Source organism: Chiroxiphia lanceolata, chromosome 4 (assembly GCF_009829145.1).
Source record: "Chiroxiphia lanceolata isolate bChiLan1 chromosome 4, bChiLan1.pri, whole genome shotgun sequence".
Lineage (NCBI taxonomy): Eukaryota > Metazoa > Chordata > Aves > Passeriformes > Pipridae > Chiroxiphia > Chiroxiphia lanceolata.
The window spans coordinates 54754622-54780418 of NC_045640.1; the positions used below are offsets into that span (position 1 = coordinate 54754622).

General features: G+C 36.7%; 1 protein-coding gene across 2 annotated transcripts in view; it reads right to left on the minus strand.

Annotated features, from left to right (window-relative positions):
- GRID2 (glutamate ionotropic receptor delta type subunit 2) overlaps positions 1–25797 on the minus strand; it is a 695515-nt gene that overhangs the window by 533438 nt on the left and 136280 nt on the right. For both annotated transcript variants that reach the window (XM_032686347.1, XM_032686346.1), the window contains exon 2: positions 19836–19991. In XM_032686347.1, the coding sequence (XP_032542238.1) occupies positions 19836–19991 (156 nt within the window). The remainder of the gene's footprint in view (positions 1–19835; positions 19992–25797) is intronic.

Genomic DNA, 25797 nt, shown 5'->3' on the forward strand with positions numbered 1-25797 from the left:
ACTCTTAGCTGGAAAAATAGTTTAAAGCACTACTGATGTGCAATAGATAGCTACGTAATGTCTTTAAACACATACCAAACACTGCAGAATGTTGCTAAGCCTCCTGTTTGCTGTAATCTTACATTTTATTTATATACATCGTGTATATAAATACATGTATAAATGTATAAATACATGCTCATATCTTGAACAAAAACACATAAATAAAATATGCAAAAGAAAAGACAAATTGTTTGGTGACAAGATTATTTGGACATCTTCAAGGACATGGCTCTTTCTAGATGTTATAGTTTTTTTAATAAAGTTTCCTGCTTTAAGAGTTTCTGCTTGAGATTTTACAGTATTTGCTTGTAAAAATGTTTCTAAATTACAAAATCTCCCGCAAAACTGTATTTGCACTCTTTCATTATAACTGAGCAGTGTAAGCTTAGGAGAAAAAACCTGTATCACAACTGAAAGAGTCTAACAGTGGTTGCCTTTCGCCAAAATACCATGTAGGACTCCGGTGATTGTTTTAAACTTGATCATGACTTCCACTAATTCCATTTTATAAACCAGTGGTTCAGACCTTGAATCATTCTTCCATTATAAATAAAAAACCCCTTTGCACAAGTGTTTAACCATCTCTGCATGGTATCCTTCAGCCCTCTTGTTGTACAGTAAAATTAAAAATAAAAGAAAGCTACATTTAAAGCAGAACTGTGTCTGTTAACCCTGGAGTCAAATTTCCACAATTGCTTGTTTGGGAACTGCGTGTTCATTTAGCCAGTGGATGCTCTTCACAGGGCTCCCAGTGCTATGGAGGAGGTGGCTGAAGGAAGTTTTGTGTTTTGAAGTTACTTGGTGGAAGCATCCTGCTCTTCTTTCAGAACCCTGCACTGCAGCATAGACTAATGAATTACACACTCTGACTGCTCTTCATCTAAAAGTACTAATTCATCACATAAAAAATTACAAGTGTCATATAGCATAAGAGAAACGAAAATAAATTTGTCATTCCTTGATTTTTTTTACTTCATATTTTTAAATAGGTAATTGCACTGTATATGCTATAATAATAGAATTTGCAACAGGCCTTGGTAAATTGTTAGCAGAGAAAAATACATCACACTGTGTGGTAATGTCTTGCAAAGACAAATATTCTTGTGGGAAAGAAAAGAGAGAGTGATGAGCAGAAGAAATTACAACCAAACAAGCAGTAAAAATTCAGTAACTTTGAAAAGAGACCAGTGACTCAGGAAACAGCCACATTTTGGAGGCAGCTTTGACTGGAGTTCATTACTAATGCACCTGCAGTAATAATTTTAACGATTGCTGGTAAGTGGGATAACACAGAAGTCCTAATGCAATTCCCAATCAATTTTCTCTCCTCTCTTTCTACTTTAATCTGGACTTTAAAATTAATGTTGCAGATCTGTATTTTATTAATTGAAGGAATAATTGAAAGAATTTAAAAGCCTGGCAGACAAATTTCTTTGAAGTTTTCTTCTCTAAAGCCAAATACTCAACTTGACTCAACTCACTACAACAGATAGATAGGTGAATAGGGAGGCCTCTGAGTGCTTTCCTGGCATGTTGCCATTAACTGAACAGCAGATGGTAACTAATAACCTTTATCTAAAGAATAATTCATACAGGATTAAACTGCTTACAAATGATATAGCTTGATGCTGCTGAAATTATTTTGATGTAATTTTAAATTGATGCTTTCAATGAAGTTGTTCCCTGACCCATTCTATGTGTATATTTTGGCTTACAAGAAGGAGGTAGGAGGTGCAAGGATATTTGATCTGGTGAGTCACAACACACCCACCTCTTTTTTTTAGTGATTCTTGTGCCAAGTACATTACAGAGTTAAGCAGACTAAAATCTGTCTAAAAAAGAGAAAGTTAATGAACAAAATGTCAAGCTCCTGAACATTGAACAGAACATCTTCATCAACTTCAGATAAGTAATAATGAGTATATTAATAATTTTGGCTTCCAAATGGTAAAAAAATATACGAGAAGGACAAAAATAATAAAGAACATGTATCACTGTGGGAAGAGGCAGGAGAGGAATCTTAGGAAGATTAACCCACTTCAGGTAAAAAATTTGGCTATTTTCATATCCATGTTGTAATGGATGTCATCAACTTCACACTAAGAAAACATCGCATTTCAAGAACACTTCAAAAGAATGAGAGAAACAAAACAGAAGCTTTAGAGAAACGAAGAAAATAGCACAAGATACGCTTAAAGGTGCTAGTCTGAAACTATAAATTGGAATGAAGATGTAGAAACAGGCTTGGAAGAGGAAAGCAGACACACTGCCTCTGTATGCAGTTCAGTACTAGGACACCAGCTTTGCTGACATACACCTTTTTGAGAAAACGAAGTCTTAGATCTACCACCAGTGTTATAAGTAGCATTAAAAAGCCAACACTCAGCCATATTGAAGAAACACTAAAAACAGTAACTAGGATCTTTTTTTGAGTGAACACTATTTTGGCAACAGCTTGATAAAAAATGAATGGTACAATTACACACTACAGATAAATACCCTTTTTTGACCAACTTAATTTGATTAAAGAGATGTTTTTATCTGAGTTTGTACTCAGAAAAATTTACATGGTTGAAAAAATTATCACCTTAGCATCTAATTTGGAGAATGCAGATCCTTTTACTTGATAGAATTGTCCTCATCTCTAAGTTGGAAACAATGTAGCAAAAGGCAAACATTAGCCATCAGAAATCCCGGGGTGTTCCTGTCTCATCTTTTGTGGTATCTTTCATAACACCCAATCTACACATGTAAAAATTGCTGTCTTAAACTCCAGATCACGCAGGCAGACCTTGGATTAGGAGAGAGAAACTTCACTGTCAGGAACTTTATATACTCCCTTTCAATACAAGTGATTTTTTGTTCCTCCATTTGTAAGGTACACAAGTAAAATTATAACCTCAACCATTCCCAGTGGCAGAGAAATTAAAGAAAGCTTTCAGCAGTGTTTAGCATGCCTTGGTAGCCTCTATTCATCCCTTTAGGTTTTGTTTCTCCTCCTGCAAACATTTGAAATTAAATGAACAGGTAACACTGAGGCAGCTGCACAGCTATAACTCCCTGTTACTTCGTGGGTGTGTGACAGTTCAGTACAGGTGAGCTCTTGACTGGTACACTTGTTTAAGGCTTTGCAAGATTTCCCAGTGAAGCCATTTCTGGGTATCTCATTATTGCCCTACAACCAATTAAATTACCACGTTCAGCGCTGCTGAAGTTATCTTTCACCTCTGAAAACACTAAAAATGCAAATTAAATATACATTGTATTAACTGAATAAAACATGAAGCTCTCTTGCCCTCTTACAATAATGCAGAGCAAGGAGTAAAAGGTGAACCAAGCAATAAACTTCAGCTTGGCTACTCTGTATTCAGAGTTTTAGTTGGAATAAACAGATCTAATTTGTTTGTACAGCTATTGAAAACAACCAGAACGTGATGCCACAGGAAGTGGGTGAATGCAATAGAACACATTCATGATGCTCAGGGATGTCTAATTCTTGCTGCTCAGGTACAGTGCCCTTCAAGTCACAGCAATTACCATCCTCTGAAACCTGTCCTCTACCCTATCCCTGGATTTCTCAATCCTCCAACAACATGCATTATTCTAAATGGCACTCACAGGAGCCTCCAAAACTGAAAATGGTAAGTGGCATTAGCTCAGTTTGGGGAAAAATTCTCTTGTCTACTTGAACATCTGCACTATATTATCATAGCCTTGCTTTTTCTGATGGACCGTCATCATCATCATCACACAATGGGTACAGCCGTTCAGAACAGCCCAGGTCCTGATGCTGCAGACAGATAAGAAGGTTGGGCTGCTGCAAGCAGAGGCAGTGGGGAAAAAGCAGCACTACCATTCATAAATGGATGTATTTTCAGTATAGTTTTAAAGCATTTTCTGGAAACAAGCTAATTTGTCAAGGAGAAATGCTTCCAAATCAGTAAAGCTAAATGCCTATAATCCAAGAATCCTAAAAGTTAGGTGAGGAAATAATTGCTAATATGCTGGTACTAATTTTTAAAATAAAGATTGAAATAGAGGAGATTTTTTGCAATACTAAAAATATTACTACTCAATACCTATAAGCCTCTCACTGCGGTATCAGCCATACAAAGAGAATAATGACAAACTACAGAGAATCAGAGAACAGGCTATAATTGGTACCAATCAGTCTGATAATTGTATAAGGCTGAGCTAAAGTGCAGGTACCCTCATGTGGAAATATATATTTTGTAATCCACTTTAGAAAATTTCAAAATATGTCTTTGTATGAAGTGCTATTTTCCTGGAGAGGCAACACTGCATGAAAAGACAGCTATGCCTAGAGTAGTTCCTAGCTAAGTTCACAAGGCAGTTTGTCTATAATGAAATCTTACGTAAGTTTTTTATTCTGCAGAAAACAAAATGCTGATCAAAACTTCATATTGTATAGGTAGAGAACCAAGTAAAACACCGAGACAGAAGAAAGGAAAATTCCACATCAAGGAGCGCTACAAAGTTTCCTTCTGCTCTCTCCTTACCCTCTTCCATCTTCTCTAAACTAGCTAAGTTGTTTACACATATGCAAATATTAAGTAACAAGAAAATCAAAGCAAAGTATCCTAAACATAAAAGCATTTTTTTCTATGTTCTCCTACACATTATGGTCAAACTTTGTCTCCAAGTATTTTGAGTAGTTTGTAGTCTTAAATTTGAACAGCTTAGGTTCTACCTGTATGAAAATTTGTTCCAAAAGATCTGTTCAAAAGATTAGATCAGAAATAGTTATTTCTCTTTGAATTCATATCCCTGCTTATCACAAATAAATTTCTCTGGGTACAAAGTACGCTTCAAGCCACTTTGACCCATTCTAGATTTCTTGTTAATAGTCCATATGATCATAGCCCTGCAGATCTGTAATGAGGAGGTCTGCCATAGGGAACCCAGCCAAGGATCATGCGCTCCTTCCAAATTTAGTGATGTCCAGAGCACAGTAATCAGAAAAACAAAACTTGATTTAACTATTTCAAGAGGCAGCCTGAAAACACCAAAGGTAAATCCCATAAAGCAGACCATTTAAGTTTACACTTAAATATTTCTCTATATGTAATTCTATCCTGAGAGTCGAAATATGAAATTATATTATTATAGTTATATTAATCTGTAGATAAACAATTTATTAAATAATCAGATTGCAGAGAAGTTGCCAGAAGCAGGTAAACATTTCAAAGTTCCCTTTCATTCAAGTGTGCCGTACAACCTGGGAATCATATTCTACTTTTCCAAAAGTCTGATACTTCCAAAACTGCAATTTATTCTTTCAAGATATATATTCCACCTGCCAGATGTAAAGACTCTCCATGACAGATATATCTGCCAAGTGATTTTTATGCCAGATAAAGCTTTAGGAAATGTCTATTTCAAATGCTCAAGTTGCTGCTACGATGATAGGTTTAACGGAAAAAATTATTGATGCATTTGAAGATGACATCAAGTATACTTTTGTAGCCTTGGTAACAATAAGAATTTTATCACAAGTTAATATTCTGTATGTACTCACACACATGTCTATCCAAAACTATTATTTTGGTGGTGCTGTTTTTCTTTTCTTAATTGCAGTACATTTTTTTCCATTAATGCATTGCTAGTTATAAGCAACAAGAATTTATAGACATGGCAGATTTGAAGACAAATCTGCAGATCCTTTATTAGCTGAAAAATGCAAACCCATTCCTTTTTTGCAATGTCACTGTTCAGGTTTTCTGCAGAGTCCAACAGAGGTTACAGGCATGGCTTTCCACTCAATTTGTTTTGAAAGTGAGAGCTAGAGAATTAGGCTTAAACCCTTCATATACCTTTCTGTGATCTATACACCAATTAAAAGTGTATAACCCAATCCCGTAGGAGATAGTTTTTCAACTGTTTTAACAGAATTTGAGAGTCCTGAATAGAAATTGAAAGGTAAAAAAAAAAAAAAAGAAGAGATATCCTGGATTAGTCAGCAACACTAGAAAATTTTTCAACTCATGAAAAGTAAGTGCATTTCATATTTTTCTAAAGGTTTATTTCATTTCTGTTACAAAAGAAACAGATAAACAAATACATTTTTAGACTCTGGAATGATATAATTTACTCTTGCTTGATAAATATTTACAGTTAAAATAAATGTGGTTAATTTTGCATAAGTTCTTCTGTGCGTCACAACTGAGGCCCTCAGAGGTTGCAAGCCTTTCTTCTTCAGATTCCAAAAGAAAGAAACAGCACAGATTTTTTTGTGTGTGTGAGAGTGTTACTCCAGCTTTTCTGTATTCTTTATAGAATACAGCTCTCTCCAGGAAATAACTATTTAGTACTAAACTTCTTTGACTTAATTGAATACTCTGTTAACCCCTTCAGCAGCCACACACATTCACCCCAATGCTTCTAAAGTTCTCCAACTTTGCAAAATCTGAATAGTAGATATGTGTAAAGACTTACACTTGTCTTTTGAAATCAAAATAGCCATCCTAGTTCACCTCAAGAAACAGAGCAATTTGAAAAGCTGAAGAAAGTACATTTCCTAGATAAGAGAACCTTAATTCATCCTGTAATCCTGCAGCTGAGTAAAAAGTAGAGCTCTCCTGTGAGGCAGAGATCTCACCAAAAATTGCATTAAAAAGATCTTTTGCTTCAAGTTGGGATGTTTGTTACTCAAAAACATACAAGCCCTCTTACATAAGTCTTGCAATGAAACCTGTACTGCTTCCCAAGTGGCACCTTATCACCAGTAATGTCCAAAATCTGAGGAAGTTGCAGGAAAAGTCTTCATGTCATTTTTACTGTGATACAGTCAATAAACATTTTTGTTTACTTGGCTCCTGCATCTCCTAGAAAGCATGAAAAAAGTCACCATGAACTTTTTGCATTTGTCCTTTGGATAGTTTATCAAAATCTCCAGCATTAACATCACTGCATTGTAACATGCCTGATATCAAGTTTGTTTGGAAAGGCACAAACAAATCTTTAAATATTGCTCTCACATTCTTCACTTTGTACTATCCTTCACTATTTTCCCACACATCAGTGGCACACTGCAGCCTGTCAATTTGTGAGAAAGAAATCTTCTCTGAAAAAATATGATAGCAGTTTGTCTCTTCCTACTTGCTTCTGTTGTTTTTTGATAGACTTTTCTTAAATTTCCTACACTTCAATTAGTTTTACTAAGCTTGAACATGTCTTTGCATTGTGAAGAACCTGAATTTAAGTGTGAAATAAATTTTACTGAGCCGTGACACACACCAGGATCCCATGCAGCAAGGAAACTTTGCAAAACACACAAGACACTAAGTTACCTAATATCCTAATATAACCTAATATGTTAATGCAATTTTAATTCTATTTTCAGCCTTGACTTCGAATAAAATCACTGCAACAGCCACGTTGTTGAGTCCATGGATTTTTTACATGTAATGTTTTCCAGCTTGCTATTGTACAACTGATCACACTTGAGTTATCACACAGATTTGCTGAGCCTGATGCTTCCAAGCATTAGTCACCATACCAATTTGCTGAAGGGATACACAAGGATAATTAAGTCCAATTCCTGAAGCCAATGAAAAGACAATGAGGAGGGTTCAACAAGAGTTGGTCCCTGTATTGAACACTATTACATATGAAAAATAAAAGGGACAAGCTCTCAAGTCACTATTAGTGATGGTGATAGGCTCAAATTTTCTTCCTTCCTCAAATTCACTTTCCATTAATACAAAAGTGTGACCTTGCAGTGTGTTCGTTCACAGCAAGCTTTTCCTCCATAACAGGAGGAATATTTGCAATATTCCATATTTGCAATAACAAAATATGGTCTATAAAGTTGCAAAGTGCACAAGCTGAAGGCACGGAGTATAAACACATAGGAAAACAAATTTCAAAATACCAAGTAACAAAAAAAGAGATAAAAGAAAAATCTGGAATTTAAGACTCCCTGATAGATTATACCTTTATATGGAACCAACTCTTAAAAGGTGACAATTTTTAAAGTTACAAACACTGCAAAATAATGAAATTTTATTCTTATTAAATAGAAGCTCCAGAAAATAATTTGAAGTTTAAAACCCAATACCCTGATGTGTTAACTAGTTTTAATAACGTCCTTAATATTAACAGAAGAGTGCAAAAAGGATTCTACCATTCTAATGCTTTGGGAAGCTGCTGATTTTGGTTGCCTATTTCCAGTTTGAAAGGATGGCTTTTCAAGGTGCATTCCTTACAAAAATTGCAGAACATAAGCTTGTTGATAGGCTAGAGCAAGGATTCATGCATTTCAAAGTCATCCCAACTGTAGCAGCAACTGACATCATATTATATAAGGAACAAAGTCCAAAATTGTTTTTTGAGGAATAGGTCGTGTCAGAGCTTAAGTATCAGCAGTTCCCAAAGGAGGCTCCTGATTCCATGTGCACTCCCCTCCAGTGCCTGTTCTGGCTAGAAATAGAAGCTGATCCAGTACATTCACTATGGGAACCACCTAGAGCTTGCACAAGGAACATCTGCTGATTAACAGAAGTTTCTAACTTTCTCATAAAGTTAGATTGCACATGAAGAGTAAAAAATCACAGAGAGAAGAAATATAGGTGAACTGGTAAATGTGTTACATGCATACACCTATTTTGGGGACTTGATACACAAGCTCAGTTTAGAAAATCCTGAGTTACAATCCTGGTATGGTCAAAAACACTTAATAGGTATATTTCAGTTTTAAAAGTGATTTGAGTTTTGAAACTAGTTGTGCTCAAATGCAAAGGAATCCTAGGATTACTGAACTTGCTAGAAACAAGTATCTTAATACATTGCCTTTCTTACCAAGTTTATTGAAAGAAGGAGGAACACAGACTAGCCATAGCTGGCCCCACTTTTTACATCCACAATTAATTTTCATATGTGAAAACCAATTCTTATAGAATTTTGATGTTATGTAACACATCATAACACGTCAAATTGTCTTTATGGCATTTTGTCTGTGAAGAATCAGAACCTAACTCAAACAAGACTGACTGACCTAAAGGCTCAGCTGAGAGAAGGTTTAAGTAGTACTTTGCATGAAGTATGACTGTTTATTCTCCCTTCCAATAAAAAAAAAAAACCCCTTCACAATAAATTTTAATGGTAGATTTCCAGACATGAATCTTATGCAGAGAGAAAGAAACAGTGTTAGAGAAATTCTCCATAGTGTATTGCAATATAAACAGTAAAATTATTACTGCCTCCAAAGCTCTTCAAAAACCAAATTTTCATTATTTTCAAATACTGGAAAAAAAAAAAAAAGGCACGCTTTATGTTTAAAAACTTGTGACTTGAGCCATGCAATTACTGTGCATGGGGTTTCCCTGGATGTTGACCTTCTTTTAAAATGTTAATCCTCCAAATAATGAAATTCAATGAAAACGTGTCCCAGCTGCAGAATTCTCAGTAACTGTCAATATAATGCTGTTATATGCTATTGAAAGATATAATTTAAGTATTAAGAAAGATGTAGTTGTTACTAGCAAAGACTACAAAGAAATTCTTGCTTCCTATAACATAGGAAAATGTTTTTTCTGAATAGTTTAATTTTTTTTCCTCTAGGATAAGATAGAACAGTACATATTTTAATGTCATGTAAACTAACACAGCAAGTAATATTACCTAAAAACATCATCTTAAGTCTGCTTTCAGAGGTTTGTTTTACACTCAGTACTATTCCAAATCAAGGTAAGTGTGTTTGACTAACCCAACTGAGTTAGGTACTACTTGCTCCTATGCTGCCTATGTTTAGACTCCCTCCTGCTCTCATCACAGGAAGCAGTTTCTACTCCATGATCTGTGGAACTCAACAAGACAAGCCCACAGAAGAATATGATCTTGGCTCACCATTTGATACATCAGTGCCAAATTAAGATAAAGTGAAAAATATACTTAGGAGACAGAAAATATCAGAAAGGCAAGATAACCAAGCAAAAGTTATATTATTCCTTCATCCATACCAATTTACTCTCTTTTCCTTTCTACTATCAGAGAATTAGGATTAGTAAAAACCTCAGGGAGAAACTAAAATTTCATGTTTTAAGTAGAACTACTGAGCCTTTTTACAAGTGTCTTGAAAAGTCCATCTTTTTGCACCACCTCTCTTCTTCAGATCGCACCCATTAAAGAGCACATTAGCTTTTACAACCCATGCAATTTATTTTTTTTTTAATTCCTTCTGGTAAGTCTGAATGGATTCCATCTTCTTGAAACATTTGTCTTCTCTGTTCAGGAAACAAAGTTTTGGCACCCTTTTTCTCTGCAATGGCATTTCGGAGTTGCGTAAGTCTCTTCTCGTAGGGCAGTTGGTTTTTTTGACCTATTAATGATCATATACTTTCAGCTTCTGTCATCCAACACTACAGCAAGCTGCACCTGGAAGGGGGAATTCCCATTTCCTTCCTGTGCCCTTAGCAAGGGCTGGCTATCACAGGGCTTGCCACTGAGCCATAGCTTGGTACTAAAGAGACATAACATTTTTGAAAATGAAAGCTTGCTGGCTTCCTTTCCTTGCACCAGGTCACGAAGGGATGGGTTGAACATAAATTGTTTACCTGTAACATGAAACTGCAATTTCTAAGTACATCTCTCTGGTACTCTGATGACCAAAGCCCTGTACATCATAACCCTCTTGTCATGAAACACAGTGTCAGAAGCCAAACCTCTGTAGGCTTTTACTTATTTAGCTGTTTTGTGGTCTGGCACTCTGGAAGATTCGTTGTGATTTCAAACTTTTGTCCAGATATCACAGGGCAGAGCCACGACCTGCAGCCACATTTTCTGCTTCCAGCAATAGCAGAGGAGCTACAGCCACCTGGCTCATTTGGACAACCAGAGGTGCAGAATGCGAAAATGCTGCTACGATCTACAAGTTTCTGGAGAAAATATGCCCTTAAAGTAAACAAAATAATGAATACCAGCTGCCAAAGAAAATTAAGCCACTGATTTGGGACTGCTTAAGTATATTCCTGCTCAGGAAAGTCTTTAAGCAGGTGCTTAATTTCTACATGAAGTTAAGCCCCACGTGTTAATGCTTTATACCCTTACATAAAGATCCCAAGCCCAAACTCCCTCCTGTGTGTCAACAGCACATGAACAGCTCTGCAAGGCTCCCGTGTCTATTCCAGGCTCAGAGTAAATGTTTTCTGATGACCATCAACACTACCTGTTTCATCTCCCCCCTGCGAGTCCTACACTTATCGGCTGCATCCTTCAGAGTAGCTTGGCTCTCCCCAATCTCTTCCAGACTGCACAATGAAGGATTTCAAAAGATTGGGTTTTAAGGATAAAAATAAGTTTCAGAAGAGCCGGTAATCACAGAAGCTAAAGGCCCATCGAGAGTCAAAATGAACGAGCATTAAATCCCATAGCAGCCATCCTTTCAGAAAAATAAAATTAAAGGTTATGATTTTCTGATACGATTAGTGTTTTAATAAAACTCTTCCTAGTTTCAAAATCTGTCCTTGTAACTGTGCTCTTTTACTCAGATAATTTTTCATAAATTGATATTTAGTCAAAATTACTTGGTAGTGCACAATATAAAGGGTCTAAGTAACAGGGAACCAGGCTAAAATGTAATTAATTTCCCCATCTAAGAGAATGACCTTCATAATTCACTTCAGGCTTCACCTCCAGAGTTGTCATGGCTCATTTCCTCATTACCAAAATTAGATTTTAAAACACTACTGTCCTCCATAAAGTACACTTTGTCTCTGATTATACAGAGAGAGAGAGAGAAAGAGAGAGAGAGAGAAAAGTACATTTAAAATTATTTGCAGCATATAAATACCCAATTGCCTCAAATACAGGTCAGAATACAATGCTCAAAGAGTTAAGAGATTATAACAAAAACTGCTTGTAAATGAAACAGAAGGGAATGAAGAAGTGCAAGGAAGGCTCAAAGGGGAGAATTAAATTAAGAAATTAATTAATTAAAATTAAATTCATTAGCTATATTGACTTTTAGACAAGCATTGATACAGATAGATACATCAAATATGGATCTGTTAGCAGTCGGACCCATATTTGTACCTAAACTGTAAGGCAAAATAAAGACCTAGTGACTTTTGCATCATTCAGAGAAATTTAGTCAGGAGAAAAAAAGCAAAATCTTCAACTGACCCTATTTTACAAGAGAACTTGGAGGACTCCACAGAGCAGAACAGCTGAATGCAGCAATTCATTGCTTGGTACTTGCCACAACCTGCTGCAAGCTTGCAGGCTGTGAGGCCTGTCTAGGAATATACATGTCTGGTTGGACGGTGATGATTGACTGCTGTAGTGATTTTACTGGACATTGCTTCACAAAAAGATGAGAAGGAAATCCACATAGGGTATCCATTACTTATTTAAGGAGACTACTTTGGGGGACTGACAGCCCAGGGTGCTAGTTAAATAATTGGCATCTAGGAAGATGAAGCATCCCTCATTTACTTTGTGTCAATGCTTCTGTTTGTTAAAATACCCCAAAAACCTTCAGGTACAGTGGTTTTAAACAATTAAATGTACTACTGATACTATCACATTGTGATCACATACTATCAAATTGTGATCACATCACAATTTGCATAGCTCTCTTAAAAGTAAACTGCTAGCAGTCTGTCAGGGTATGTTAACACAGCAGAGTGAAGCACTGTGTTTAATGTACGAAAACACACACTGGGCACTTATGAACTGCAAGGGGAAATACGTCTATTGCAAAATCAGAAATGATCCAATCTAGATTTAAAGTGTAAGTATTGCAGAATATCAGCCTGTCTACCTATTCCTACAGTAACGTGATAAAATTCACTCTGCACCTCACCATCAAAAGGTATTAGACTTGTCCAGTTGTTTATTCATTTATTTGATTCAACTTTTTAAAAGAGGTTAGAGGTTAATAGCCTGCCTCAGAGTCACATGCTTAAGCAACAGACTGGGAAGGAAATTCTTTCAAGCTTATTAAAATTCCTGTCTGTCATTTGAAAGCGGAAGCTCTGATACAAACTGTCAAAATCTGCCATAAAAATTAAGTTGAGCCAAACTTTGGCAACTGACAATGGGAAATGGCACCACCAGTGTTAGGAAAATCACTCCTTCTGTTTTCAAGTCATGCAAAAGCAGAAGGGGAAAAAAGGACTGCAGAAAGGTAGTGTGGTAGGTAATGCCAACTCTGAAACACCATAACCTTGGTTTGATGTGTGACTATGTATACACCTTCAGCCCTGCCGTTGCATTTGAATGCTGCAATGCAGCCAGGTGGGATGCTACCGGGTTTCCTGGTCACCTGAAAAAAAGTGGTTTCCATAGAAACACTAGTATTCTTTCCTTAAAACACAACAAAGGTACACAGTGTTCGTAAAATGTACATTCAGTGGATTTTAGGCACTCTGTGGGACACCATGAATAAAAGCAACTAAAAGATGGCAGGATCTTGCCCTAGCCTGCACTGTAGTCAGCCTCTTTCTTGCCCTCTTAGGCTCAGTGATTTGGAAAACATACTTCAACTGCCCTAACATCTTATACATTATTTTTTTTTAGATCTGCTATCTGCAAATACTACAGACTGCCAAGACTTGCACCTCTTTTCCTCAAACCGTGTTTCTCACATTGCTTAAGCTACCCTGGAGAAAGCCAATCCTGATGGATGGATTTGTTTATTTTTTTATTTTAATTTACGTGGATTTGAAGGAGCTTTTTGGAGCTGAATATAAAGTTTGGGTTTTTTTTATCTTCAAGTATCTGAAAGCCTAGTTCAGCTTACAGCTGCCAGAGTTTGCTTTCAAACTGGAAACAAAGATAATGGAAGTTGTCTTGAACTGAAGAAAACATTACTACAGCAGGAATTAGAGAACTAGAAAACACTGGAGCTCAAAATTCAAAGGCTGGAGAGCAATAGAAGTCTTGCAGTACCTGTATCTGCTGTACCACTATGAGGCCTTAACTGACAATAAATCTGACCTCCTCTTACAGCTTGCAGTATGCTCTGGGTAGATTACTTCCAGGCAAAGGAAGGTCACAATAGCTTTCAAATTGATGTGGAAAATGTGTTAAATATGCATCCTGCTAATCTTAAACTAAGCCTCTATTGTCTCTTTTCTAGTTCAATCAGTGCTCAATCCTCCCTTCTCCCTGATCTTCTCCCATGCAACCCTCGTCTTCCCAACTGTCATGATTTTATCACCAGTGTTGCAAGATCTTTTTTCTTAAGCTGTCAACACTTGGACTCCCGTGGTGTATTTATGCAAACTGGAGATCTGATTGATTTTGTGGGGTTAGCAAGACTTAAATGAAGAACAAAGCCTGTGTAAGAGTACTAGGTTTCTCACCCTGCACTTTGAGAACAGGGCACAGTGCCACAACTGCTGCTACATTATGTGGATGCACAGAGGACAGGTAATTCAAAAAAAATCTCCTACCATATCTTCTGAAGTACTCATCATACAAGCAATTTGCAATTGCAAACATTTCCAACAGTTTCTGATTTTACATTTGAGTTTTATATCATTATTGAAATTCTCCTCCTCTTCTCCCTTAACTTTTTATGGTTCAAATCTTACTTGAGTTTTTTTCCCCCCCCCTCAGTATATCTTTCCACATCAAAATCCATTTTATTGGGAAATAAGAAAGAAAATTGGGAATGAAATGGAAGGGCAGTGAAGAAGTGCAACCCTGTAAAGGTTTAATCTCAAACTGAACATGTACTGGTTAATAAACAGCACAAGGAAAGCTGAGAAATTTGAAGAAATAAGTGACACAAAGTGAAAGTAAGTTTAGCAGTCCATGAAATCTGTGGATTTAAACAGGTTTCTACAGTGATCAGAGAAATGGGAAAGGACAATCTTATTACACTCCTCTAGTCCCAAAGGCCAAGGCAGATGTATCCATCAGGTCGTAATTTCTGACCATAAAACTTTGCTTGAATAAAATCCTGCATGTGACCTTCATACATATTGCTGCCCTACAAACCTCTGCTACTCTACAGCTGAATCCCATTTAGTTATGACTCACTGCCTTATTTACTTCACTGATCACAATAAGCTTTCAAAAGCCATTACGAAGGCTCAAGTTGGTGTCTGTAAGCATACTCTGGTGACTAACCTGAATGACAAAAAGGTTGGTTTAAAAAAAAAGAAAGAAAAATAAGCTTCACACATATGTGATTGCAATAGGAAAATGTGTCAAAAAAGTGGATTTCAAAAAGCATCAGTCAAACCTAGTTGTCATGTATTATAGGTAGGTTATAGAAGAAAACATTGCATTACTATGGAGTTATTATTCAAGATCAGTAAAAATGTCATATTGTCAAAAAAAAAAAAAAGGAGGTAGGAGAAAAGAGTAAGATAAAAAAAATATCAGCACTAAATGAAAAGAAAGTGTTTGCCATGAGGTTTAAAATATCGCCAATGGATCTCCAAGAACAATATACATCTTTGGACATGGGTCCTGCCGAGCTCTGACTACCCTCCAGATGCTGTGGATGCCCCCAGCACTGTAAACTCCTGCAGAGTTTGATCTATAACTCCTGGTGTGAAAGTGGAAATAGCAACAGGAGGGCTGTAGAAACTGTGCTGCCCAAGGAGGTAGATTCACACAAACCAAATTATTAACTCTGGTTCAAGTTACCAAAGCTGCCCCTTCCCTCCCCTTGCCACAAAAATGCACAGGCTATTGCATATTTTATACTAGCCATTCAGTAAATGTGTGATCATATTATTAATGATAAATTAAGAACTGGAGAAAATGGCAGGCTTCGAACCATAAAATTTAAGCTTTAATTATTAGTGTATTGAAGTAAGCACAAGAATAATAAAAGCAAGAGGAAGAGGAGAGAACAGGATGATTTTCTGACAAACAAGAAAAAGTGTTATATTTATTTCAATCAAATTTCCCAGTGAAAGGGAAAACAGTCCATTAGAAAAAAATATAGAAACAAGACTCTTATAAAAAATAATTTCAGTTTAAGTATATTTAGAACTCAAAACCTTTGGAAGGCCAATCCTACTCCTATTTAAATACTGCTGTAAGTTGAAATCTCACAGGAAAAGTTTATACTAATATGTATTATTGCCAATAGTATGGATCTGGCACCATAATTCCTTGTTTCATAGTGCCAAATTACTGACTTGCTATCACGCAAAAACTGACTATCCCTACTTCCTTCAATGACTATACACAGAAAACTTAAATTCCTGCTTTCCCTTTGTGGTACCCAACATGGGCACAGCACAAAAAGGTCAGCCACAATATTCTTCCTCTATCACACAAGCACACAAATATTTTGAGAGATTCATAGAAGAGTACTTTGAACATTATGAAGTGTTTTGTACTGAAGAAAGAAAGACAGAGAGGGAGGAACATGCCGTGTTGGACATTGCCACAGGTGTGTGTTACTGTGACATCTCAGCAGTCGGGCTGCAGCTTCCACAAGGTGCACCACCTACATGCTTCAGCCACCCTTCTCAGCCACTCTCTTCTTCTGCAAACGCTCCCCTGTGTGTGTCAGGCTGGAGCTATGCACATTTGGCAATACACTTCACTGGTCTTCACTCTGACCTACCAACTGGGTTTGCCCTGGACTTCCCTCCATGGGTTCCCGTGCTACCTCATGATGTTGACACGGAAGCATGAATCACACAATAAAACATCTGCATCACACCCACTGTTGGCCCTTTCTGACAGAAAATGGATTGAAGGGAAGAACAATTCCCCTAACTTAAAGAATTTTGCCTCCTATTCCTGTGCACTAAAACATGCCTATAAATTGCCCCTGAGGGTACTTCCAGTGGTATTATGGGGCATGTCATTCACAGGTCTTCAGGGTAAAACCACTCAGCTTTGTTATAGTATCATCGTTCCAATTAGAACTGTTAATGAGATGCCCTAAGGCACAAATGGAAGACATTTAAGGGCACCATATTAATTTATAAAAAGAGATTCAGAAGGAAGAACACAGTACCACACAGCAACTGATCCTCTCATATTATTTATCTTTACATCCCAAGATCATTATGAAGTGTCTGAGTATTTATGTTTAAATTGTTTGGGAGTTACTTGCTAATTTTGCTAATTTAATGAAATAAAAGAAATACTGCATGTTGTCCATTAGTGGATCATTACGAAAAATAACTTTGCAAGTATTTCCTCTGTGTCTTGCTTTGTGAGGTTTTTGCTCATGTCTTCTTGTTTTTTGAAATTCGTAGTCCTAGGCAAATTTTTTAACCTTCTCTATTGACTAAAACAGGTAGATTTTAGACAAATTTAGACTCATTTTAAGTTATTGCTATGGGTTTAATGCTTTAAACTAGCATTTTACCAAGCATTAAAAGATGTTTTCTCACAGGTCATTCTGTAGTTTAGACGATAATCAAAAAAAAGCCAAAACATTAAAAAAACCCCAGATATTGTGAACTAAAAGCAAAACGTCAAAGAGTTTATATAAAAATAATTAAAACAAATAGTAGAACACAATAATAAATAAATAGTATAATTTTGTGAACATTAGGCTCTGCTTGATAGGAGAGTACCTCAGACTCAACATTTTTATGATTCCAAAGAAGAGCTCATGCTTGCATGAAAAAGGCAAGTTGGAGAATACTGATTGTCATACACATTTAAAAACATCAGATTTAGCCTTGTTCTAGTATTTCTTTTAGAAACAGAAGACAAAAATGGCCTGAGTGTTTAAACTAACTTTTTTTCTGGAGCTTAGTACAGTGCATTTTTGCTAAGTGTTTGTCCCAGGTATAAACAATGTAATATGTGACAAAAGTTAGAGTGCTCCCCTTTCCTGCTACTAACACTTGTAAGAAATGCAATTAAGAGCAAGAGACAAGTGATATAAAGATAGAGAGCAAAGAAGAAAGGCAGGAAACTGGTGCAAAGTAATTGTAACATTACACTGCATCTTATGCCTTTGTTCAGTTAAATCAAAAGAAAACACGTTAACTGTGGTAAAATAATTCAAAAAGCAAAATTTCACAGATACACACATGCGAAAGACAGAACCTTTGTTTTTCACTCAAATTATTCCAAACAAAACACAGGGCACTTAAAAGATAGTGAATATGACGCTTGCTAGGCATGTACCTGTATTTGACCATGTATTTACAAGAAATAGTTTTTAATGGAAAGTAGTTTCTTGAATTCTTCAATATTGTAACAGACCTTTCACCCCCGCACAGATGGTAATGAAATTTATGTCAAATCTGCTCCATTCACATTTCAAATATTGACCATACCAAGATTTTCAACAATGACAAATAGAACTTTTGCATAAAATAAGTAATTGAATATTGAAGTATCAGGCTATGAACTCCTTTAGAATGTTCTACTTTGCTGGACATGCCTACTATCTTTAAGTTAGAAGTAAAAAAGATGCTAAAAACATAATTTTGTGGAATAATCTGCAACTAATCTACCACAATGATAAAGGAAATTAATTGCTAAGTTTCGGTGTTAATCAATGCTAAGCACATGGCATCAGATGCCATTATCCCTCCTGGATGAATTGGAAAAAAAAAAAAAACCAAACACAAAAACCAACAAACCTTAAATAGCAACAGTGTAGAAAGTATCTTTAAAAAGTTTAGTTCACTTTTCCCCTCTGAATTCCAACAGTATCAAATAGTTTCAATTTTCATGTTACCCTTTTCAGACTGAAAGAGATTGAATTGATTCTAAGTGGAATACTTTCAAAATAATGGTTTTTTCGGCATCAGCCTCATCAAGCACAGACTGCAACCGTTCCCATTAGACAGGTCTATCCACTTGTAAAGTTTAACAGAACAAAATAATTACTGAATTCTCAAAAATTAAGAAAGTCATTGGTAAAAAACACTGTCATATAAGCATGATAATCCTTCTCATTAGCATTGCCTTGTCAACAGTCTTTTGAAGCCAAACTGGTATCAACCTCTGATTTCACAAATAGCGGAGTAACTATATGCATACTTCCCTTAAATCTCAAGTGTCAATATGGAGCCAATAAGGACACGGAAAATCATCAAAACTTTGTTTTGTTGTTAAGAAAAGTCTAATAATATACCTACATTAAGCATCTTTTGCATCTCAGACAGAAGTTAGTATGTCAGAACAGCAAAGAAATAACAAATGTTTACAAACCAAATTTGAACCCGTACTTCTAAAGACTTCTCACAGCTGTCTTTCCAGACAACTGCTTGGTCACACCAGCAATTTACTAATCCAGCTCAGAGGGATTTCAAATATTATGTTCTGTTATCATCCTACATCCTATCATCACAGGAGCCCAAAGCACCATTGTCACCCCTTGTCCAATAATTGGGGAATGACAAAGGACAGACTGAGTACAAAATCATATAAGACACACGCAACTTTCTGAGTGATCAGATTATCTCTAATCCCTCCTCTAAAATTGGTAACTTTTTCAGGTGTGTGGGCTGAAAAGGCTATCCACACAACGACTTTTGTTTTCCAAATAAGTGCCATTAACTGCATGACATTAAACCAAAAAGTAGCAGGAAGAAGTCATTGGCTTGACAATAACTCCTAAGAGGCCTGCAAGAAGGGAAAGATGTAGGCAAAAAGACTTCTTTCCCACATTCCACAAAACGGATAAATGACTTTATAGCTTTAAGTCACTAGACCTACACAGACCAAAGTAGCTAAATCCAAAATTAAATGCAATATTTTATATTTCATAGAAAAACAAGCCAACAACAATTACAAACTCTCGCAAAACTAGGAAGCTATCAGGGTAGTATTTTGCAAGTCACTGCAGAAACAACAACAGGAAATCACTTTAGTTGTCCTACCTTCTTGAACCGCCTGAAAAGGATTGTTGCCATCCACAAATGTCACTGAACATGTGATTTTCTCTGTTTGTAAGATTTCATCATTCTGGTTGAGATCAGCAACTGCCATTCGAAATACTTCCTCATCTTTTTTGGCAGATTCATCAAAAATTGCCCCTGTGAGGGAAAAAAAAAAAAAAGACCAAAATCACATTGCACCTTTCACCTGCAGTACCCAATGGATTAATCATAAGCACTTAAGATATTTTATGCTACAACATCATCCCTTCACTCACTCCTGAAGAGCAGTTATCTCAACACAAAGCCCAGAAGCTACTTCACAATATACAGAATTTCTTCATTTTGACATACTTCAAAACATAAACTGAAGGGAAACATTTATCATATCATGCGAGACTAAGCCTAAAATGGTAGCAGCACTGGGAAAATGATGTAGAATTGACATCCATGATCAACAGACAGGTCAGCCGCCAATGTAAACTATTTCAGGTATAATATCTATCGGATTTATAAAACAACTTTGAGTCAACTCAAAGTCAGTAATTTAAGTTTAAATGATGAATTAAAATAAGTTCCGCCTTCATAAATCTGACAGAAAGTGACTGTTCTGCCTACTTCTCCACAGCATTTAAGCAGAACATTGTAAACATGGAACAATTAAACTCAAGTGGAGCCAGAGAGTGAGAGTGCCCAACCCTCAGACAACCAACTCTTCAGGTGCCTTGAAAAGAACTCCAAGACTAATCCAGAGGTTTTAGCTCTTTTTAAATCTGTCTTTAAACTATAGTGTCACTTTTAGCATCACTAGTTGCCTATTATTTTACATTTGCTTCTTGTATGAATTATGTATGTAGAGATGGCTCAAATTACACTGTTACAGTCTCATGAAGAATGCTAGATTGTTTAAAACCTTAAAATCAAGGCTATTAAATTTTCAAGCACCTCCAAAGCTTTCATTTCCAGGCAGTAGATTAAAGATACAGAAGGGATGCTTCAAAAACAGACTTTTGAAAACTGTGACTTATTCTTGAGTGTCTGTTGTCACTACAAAACTCAACTAAGGCAGTGTACGTGTTGAGGTAGACAAAGATAACAGAACACTGACGATTTCAGCACCTGCAATCAGTGCTGAAAAGAACTACAAAAGATTCATTTACAGGAAATGGTTACTTTAAGATAAATAAACTTCAAACACACTGTTTACTGTGCTTTTCCCACTGACCTCTGACACTCATTTCCCTGCCAGCACCACTCATCCTCCATGAGCATCATCTCTTCCTACAATCTGACCGCTTTGACTCCAGCATTTTCCCTCCTGAAGCTGCTACCATCTGGAACAGCTGTTCTTTACCTCTCCACCTCATTCACCTGTCATCTCTGAGCAAATCTCAGCTGAAAACATTCATTTTTCTCTCATGTCCCCATTTCAATTTCCCTTGTTTTATTTAGCTCCATAAAGCAAAGCTGCACATGGCAGAGAATACACTTGGTATTCAAGATGCTGCAAACTGTCTTCTCCGCAAAGATGGCTATTTGTGTATCCATGTAGTATTCAAGGGTACAAGAGACTTTGTCCAATACGTAACTTAAAACATATTTCTAACCTCATGGAACTCAAACCAAACCCAGACATTCTGGAGTTACGCCTATACTGATGATAGTGACACAGACCAGCAAACATTCGAAGGAACAAATTTACGTGGCTACTAAGTACCAAGGGTAAAATTAAGAAAAAAAATTGGAAAATAATGAGAGTAATTAGTCAAATTCTATCTCTGTAGAGTAATTCTGTAACAAATGCTATACTGTAAAGAAATGAACATGCACAGATTTCATGCACATGCACAGGGCAGCTGTCGACCGTGTTGCAGAACAGCATGGCAAAACAAAGACTTTCCAGACAACACTGCAGAGAACAGCTTCTTATTCCACAGATGGGAAGTGTCATCTTAAGCATGGCTTTGTCCCCAAAATAATCCAGGTCATTTATTGAGTAGAGGATATAGAAAAGTCTCAGGTATCTAGTTTTCTTTTCCATATGTCATTACAAAAATCCCCTTCTACCCCATAGCCCTTCCACTGGCCAGCAGATGGCAGCTCCCAAGATGATGTTGGACTGGAGAATGCATTAAGTTTCTCAACAGATGAACCTTCTTGATAATCTTTTCTGTTTCTTTCACACACAGATATTCCTAATAAATACCTATGCTTTTTCTCCCATTTCTCAGCCTGAAACAAATCCTATCTCTAACAGCATCTGAACGTATAAGGAACTGGATTAGATGAAACTCCATGCTGTCTTCACACTCTCTCTCACTTTAGTACAATTTCTCCACTTTTGCTCTTATCACTGCTTATTTCATTTATGGTTCCATATTTCAGATGCCAATTTCAAAATATCTTCTATTACCAATACTGTATCTGACATTTTAAAGAAAATACCTCACACAAACACTATTTTACACATGCTCTAGTGTAGGAGTATCTCCATAGGTATAACAAATAAATATATAGATGAATTGCAAAAAAAAAAAAAAAAAAAAAGTTCTAATCATAGGTCGTGCCTGAGCATCCTAGCAGGAATTAGATTGTCTTCTGTCAGAAACTCAGGCTTTATTCATTAGAGTATCTAATTTGGCTACACAAAAAGCCTTTTAAGATCTAATAAAGATTACACTGTTCCTTTCAGGAGATGGCAGTGCATAGCAGCACATGCATTACACTTCAAACAGTGATAGGATAAATTCTATTACATAATTTATTCTCAAATTTTAATTTCAGTTGTTAAATAAAATTTGAAAACTAAAACCAAAAGAAAACCAAGACAAAAAAAAAAACTGATTCATTTTCAAATTTTCCCTTTTTTCATATATAAAATTTTATGTCCCTCTTTCAACTGCATTACATGGCTCTAAATTACAGGGCTGGGAGGAAGGGACGTTGCTTTTGATTTTTTTTCCTAAAAGAAAAACCATTTCAATGAAAAGCTGAAAGGCATTGTTTGGATTGTGTTAACATTGCCGGAATATCTTCCTTTCATTGTGGTCTCAGGAACTATCCTCTGATTGACAGGGGTGATCTTTCTAATCTGAAAAAGGCATATCAAAATTTTTACACCTAGCTCAATACACAGCCTTTAACTAAAGCTTAACTTTAACATTATGTATGAGGTATGATTTTCTTTTGTTGCTGAGGCCTGAAATCACACTGGAGGTTTTATGTGTATTCTTTTAAATACAGTCATTTAACCAAGTCAAACAACCCCAAATAAAGGGTATCAGACTCAAACATTATTTCCACAGCGAGACCTATATGCTTTCTCATATCTTCATGTAGAGCTGCAAACGAGAGAATTGGAATGACTGCAAACTTATTTGGAGTACTCGCCTAAAAGGAACCCTTCTGGCTATAAGAAAAATTGTTTCAGAAAGTAATGAACAGTTGACGAGAAAAAGCAAATTATTTCTACATATACTGTAAGACACTCGCTGTCTAGAAAAATGATGCAACAATACTATTTAGAAAGGAAGAAATTCTTCAAAATTATACAAAAGTAGATGCTGTTCATTTCGCTTCCACCCCCACTACTCACCTCAGCTGGAACTGGCCTCACACTAAACATGTCATTTCTAACTATACTCAAGGAGGATTCCTATGATTGCATCAGGAGCTGACATGCTGACACAGCAACTACTCTGCACCAGTTTCCCCCTCCTGTTTTATTAGCATGTCATTACATTCAGCTTTATTTCAGAATCTGGATGAGGATGGCACAAACGTAATTCTCTACCGGCTTTTTAAAAAACCCTCAGCACATCAATAACGTCCTGTGGCTTAGCAGAGAATTCTTCGCATTTAGCTATCTCATTTGCACTTAGCCATGTTACCAGAAATCTGTCGATTTAAGTTAATATAGGGCAAATCAGACAAATGTTCAATAAGTTCAAATACTGATAACATCACTGAAAAGGCTTTTCAAAGACCCCTTGGCCTACTGACCCATACACACAAAAAATAGAATCCAAATTAGATATCAGCTATTTCTAGAGTGATTTCCACAGTCTAGTGGAATCAGCCCAGAAAATGTAAAAATGGGAGAGAAATGCATCATGACTGCAAGGATGAAGCGAGAAAAGATTTAAACTAATGTTCGTCTTTCTATTGACTAAGAAAGGACAAAGTTCACTGCTTGCAGTGTTTTCAAGTATTATAATTTTATTACCTATGAAAGTATGACATTTCTGGACCTCAGTGCCCCATATTAGTCTCAGAAAATTAAGTACCTCGTTTCAAAGGGGAGGAAGAGTACATGGATTAAATGCCATTGTGAATTGAGGTCACAGTTCAGTTTCAGCACGTGTTTGATTTTCACTTTCTAACATTGCACACACACACCTCACTAATAAAAGCCATATGCACTTTGTCCAGTTATTTCCTAGTTCACAAGACCAGGAATTTTTTGAGAGAAAAGGAAGAAACTGGGGAAGTGTATATGTAGGAACTTTTTCAGGCACTATCTCACGTTCTCTGCAGCTGTTGATTCCATGAAAATTCTTTGTCCCACTGATATTGCCAACCTGTTCCAGTGACTGAATACAAATCCACCGTATTTTCCCAACTGCTGCTACTGAATTATTATGCTGAATGAGAAACTTTACACAGCAGTTGGGAGAAGGGTGGCCATGCTGTTAATGCTCAGAATTGGAAGCTGAGAGTTTTGACTTCTAATGGCAAATCTCATCTGAGATGTCCTTCAGATCCATGAGCACATTGCCACAGGTATAGCTCCCCTGTATGAAACAATGTTAGGAGACATTAATTTCTGGGTGCCTAAATCAATAAGATTGGTATTTGAGATCCTCAGATACATTGTAGAGTAAAATCTCATGTTATTTCCAGGCCATGTGAGTGTCTGCTTGGGGAAATTTGTATAAAATCCATTCATTTTTAACTATAATGGCAAATGCCTAGCTCTACCACATACTATGATATCTGATTCAATGAATATATGCATATATAACAGGGACTTGACATGTTTGAAAGAGAGGTTGTCCTAATGTAGGAATTTAGCAAGTCACATACATAGACCTTCCCTTGCTCATGCAGTTCCCATTACTGTGGTATTTACCATGCACTAAAACATCTGGACCCTAAATTTCATATTGACACATTTAGAGTTGCTGTTAAGTTTCTCTGTTGACTGATAGGCAGTTGAGTACGTACAATCACATCTTGATTTTGTCAACAAAAGGAAAACAGCAGGCTTTGCCTTTCTCTTTTAAGTTGACCAAGTTTTAGAAACCCTTTAGAAACAGCACAGTAAGCTTAATTTTGTCACTGCAGCACAAAGAGAGTTGAAATCCTCCACCTCCTCTGTACCAGGAGGGAGTTCCCAGCAGATGTGTCCTCAGCCACCTTGCGCGTCACACTGCAGACGCCAAGCATGGCACAGGGCTTGGCCGCTGAGCCCCCCAGCCCTCGGGGACCACGGCTGGCTCACCCGGGGCCAGTGTGGGGCTTTAGCTCAGGGCAGAGCCAATCCTTTGCATCTGAAATCGTCAGCCTCATGTGTTGGCTCCCCAGAGGCTCTCTACCCTGCACCACAGGGATCTTGGCATCTGAGTGCATCTAGGTCAAGCTGAAATTTTTGAAAACACTACTTGTTTGTTCATTTTAATTTTGCAAGACTTTCACAGTTCCCATGATGATGGTGAAAGAGACAGCAGGGTAGGCTGAGGAGCACCTGCACTAGCTCCTACTGCAGACATGATGTCCCCCTGCACACCAAACTGTAAAGGTTAGATTTCTCTTTCTACTTCATATCTCTCTTCTATAAGCACACTAAAGACAATGAGCAATACATTAGCACATATCTTCTGCTATTTATCATCAGATACATAAAGCTTCACAGAAGGTATTTGCCAACACTAAATCTACATACACATATGGAAGTTCTACTTAT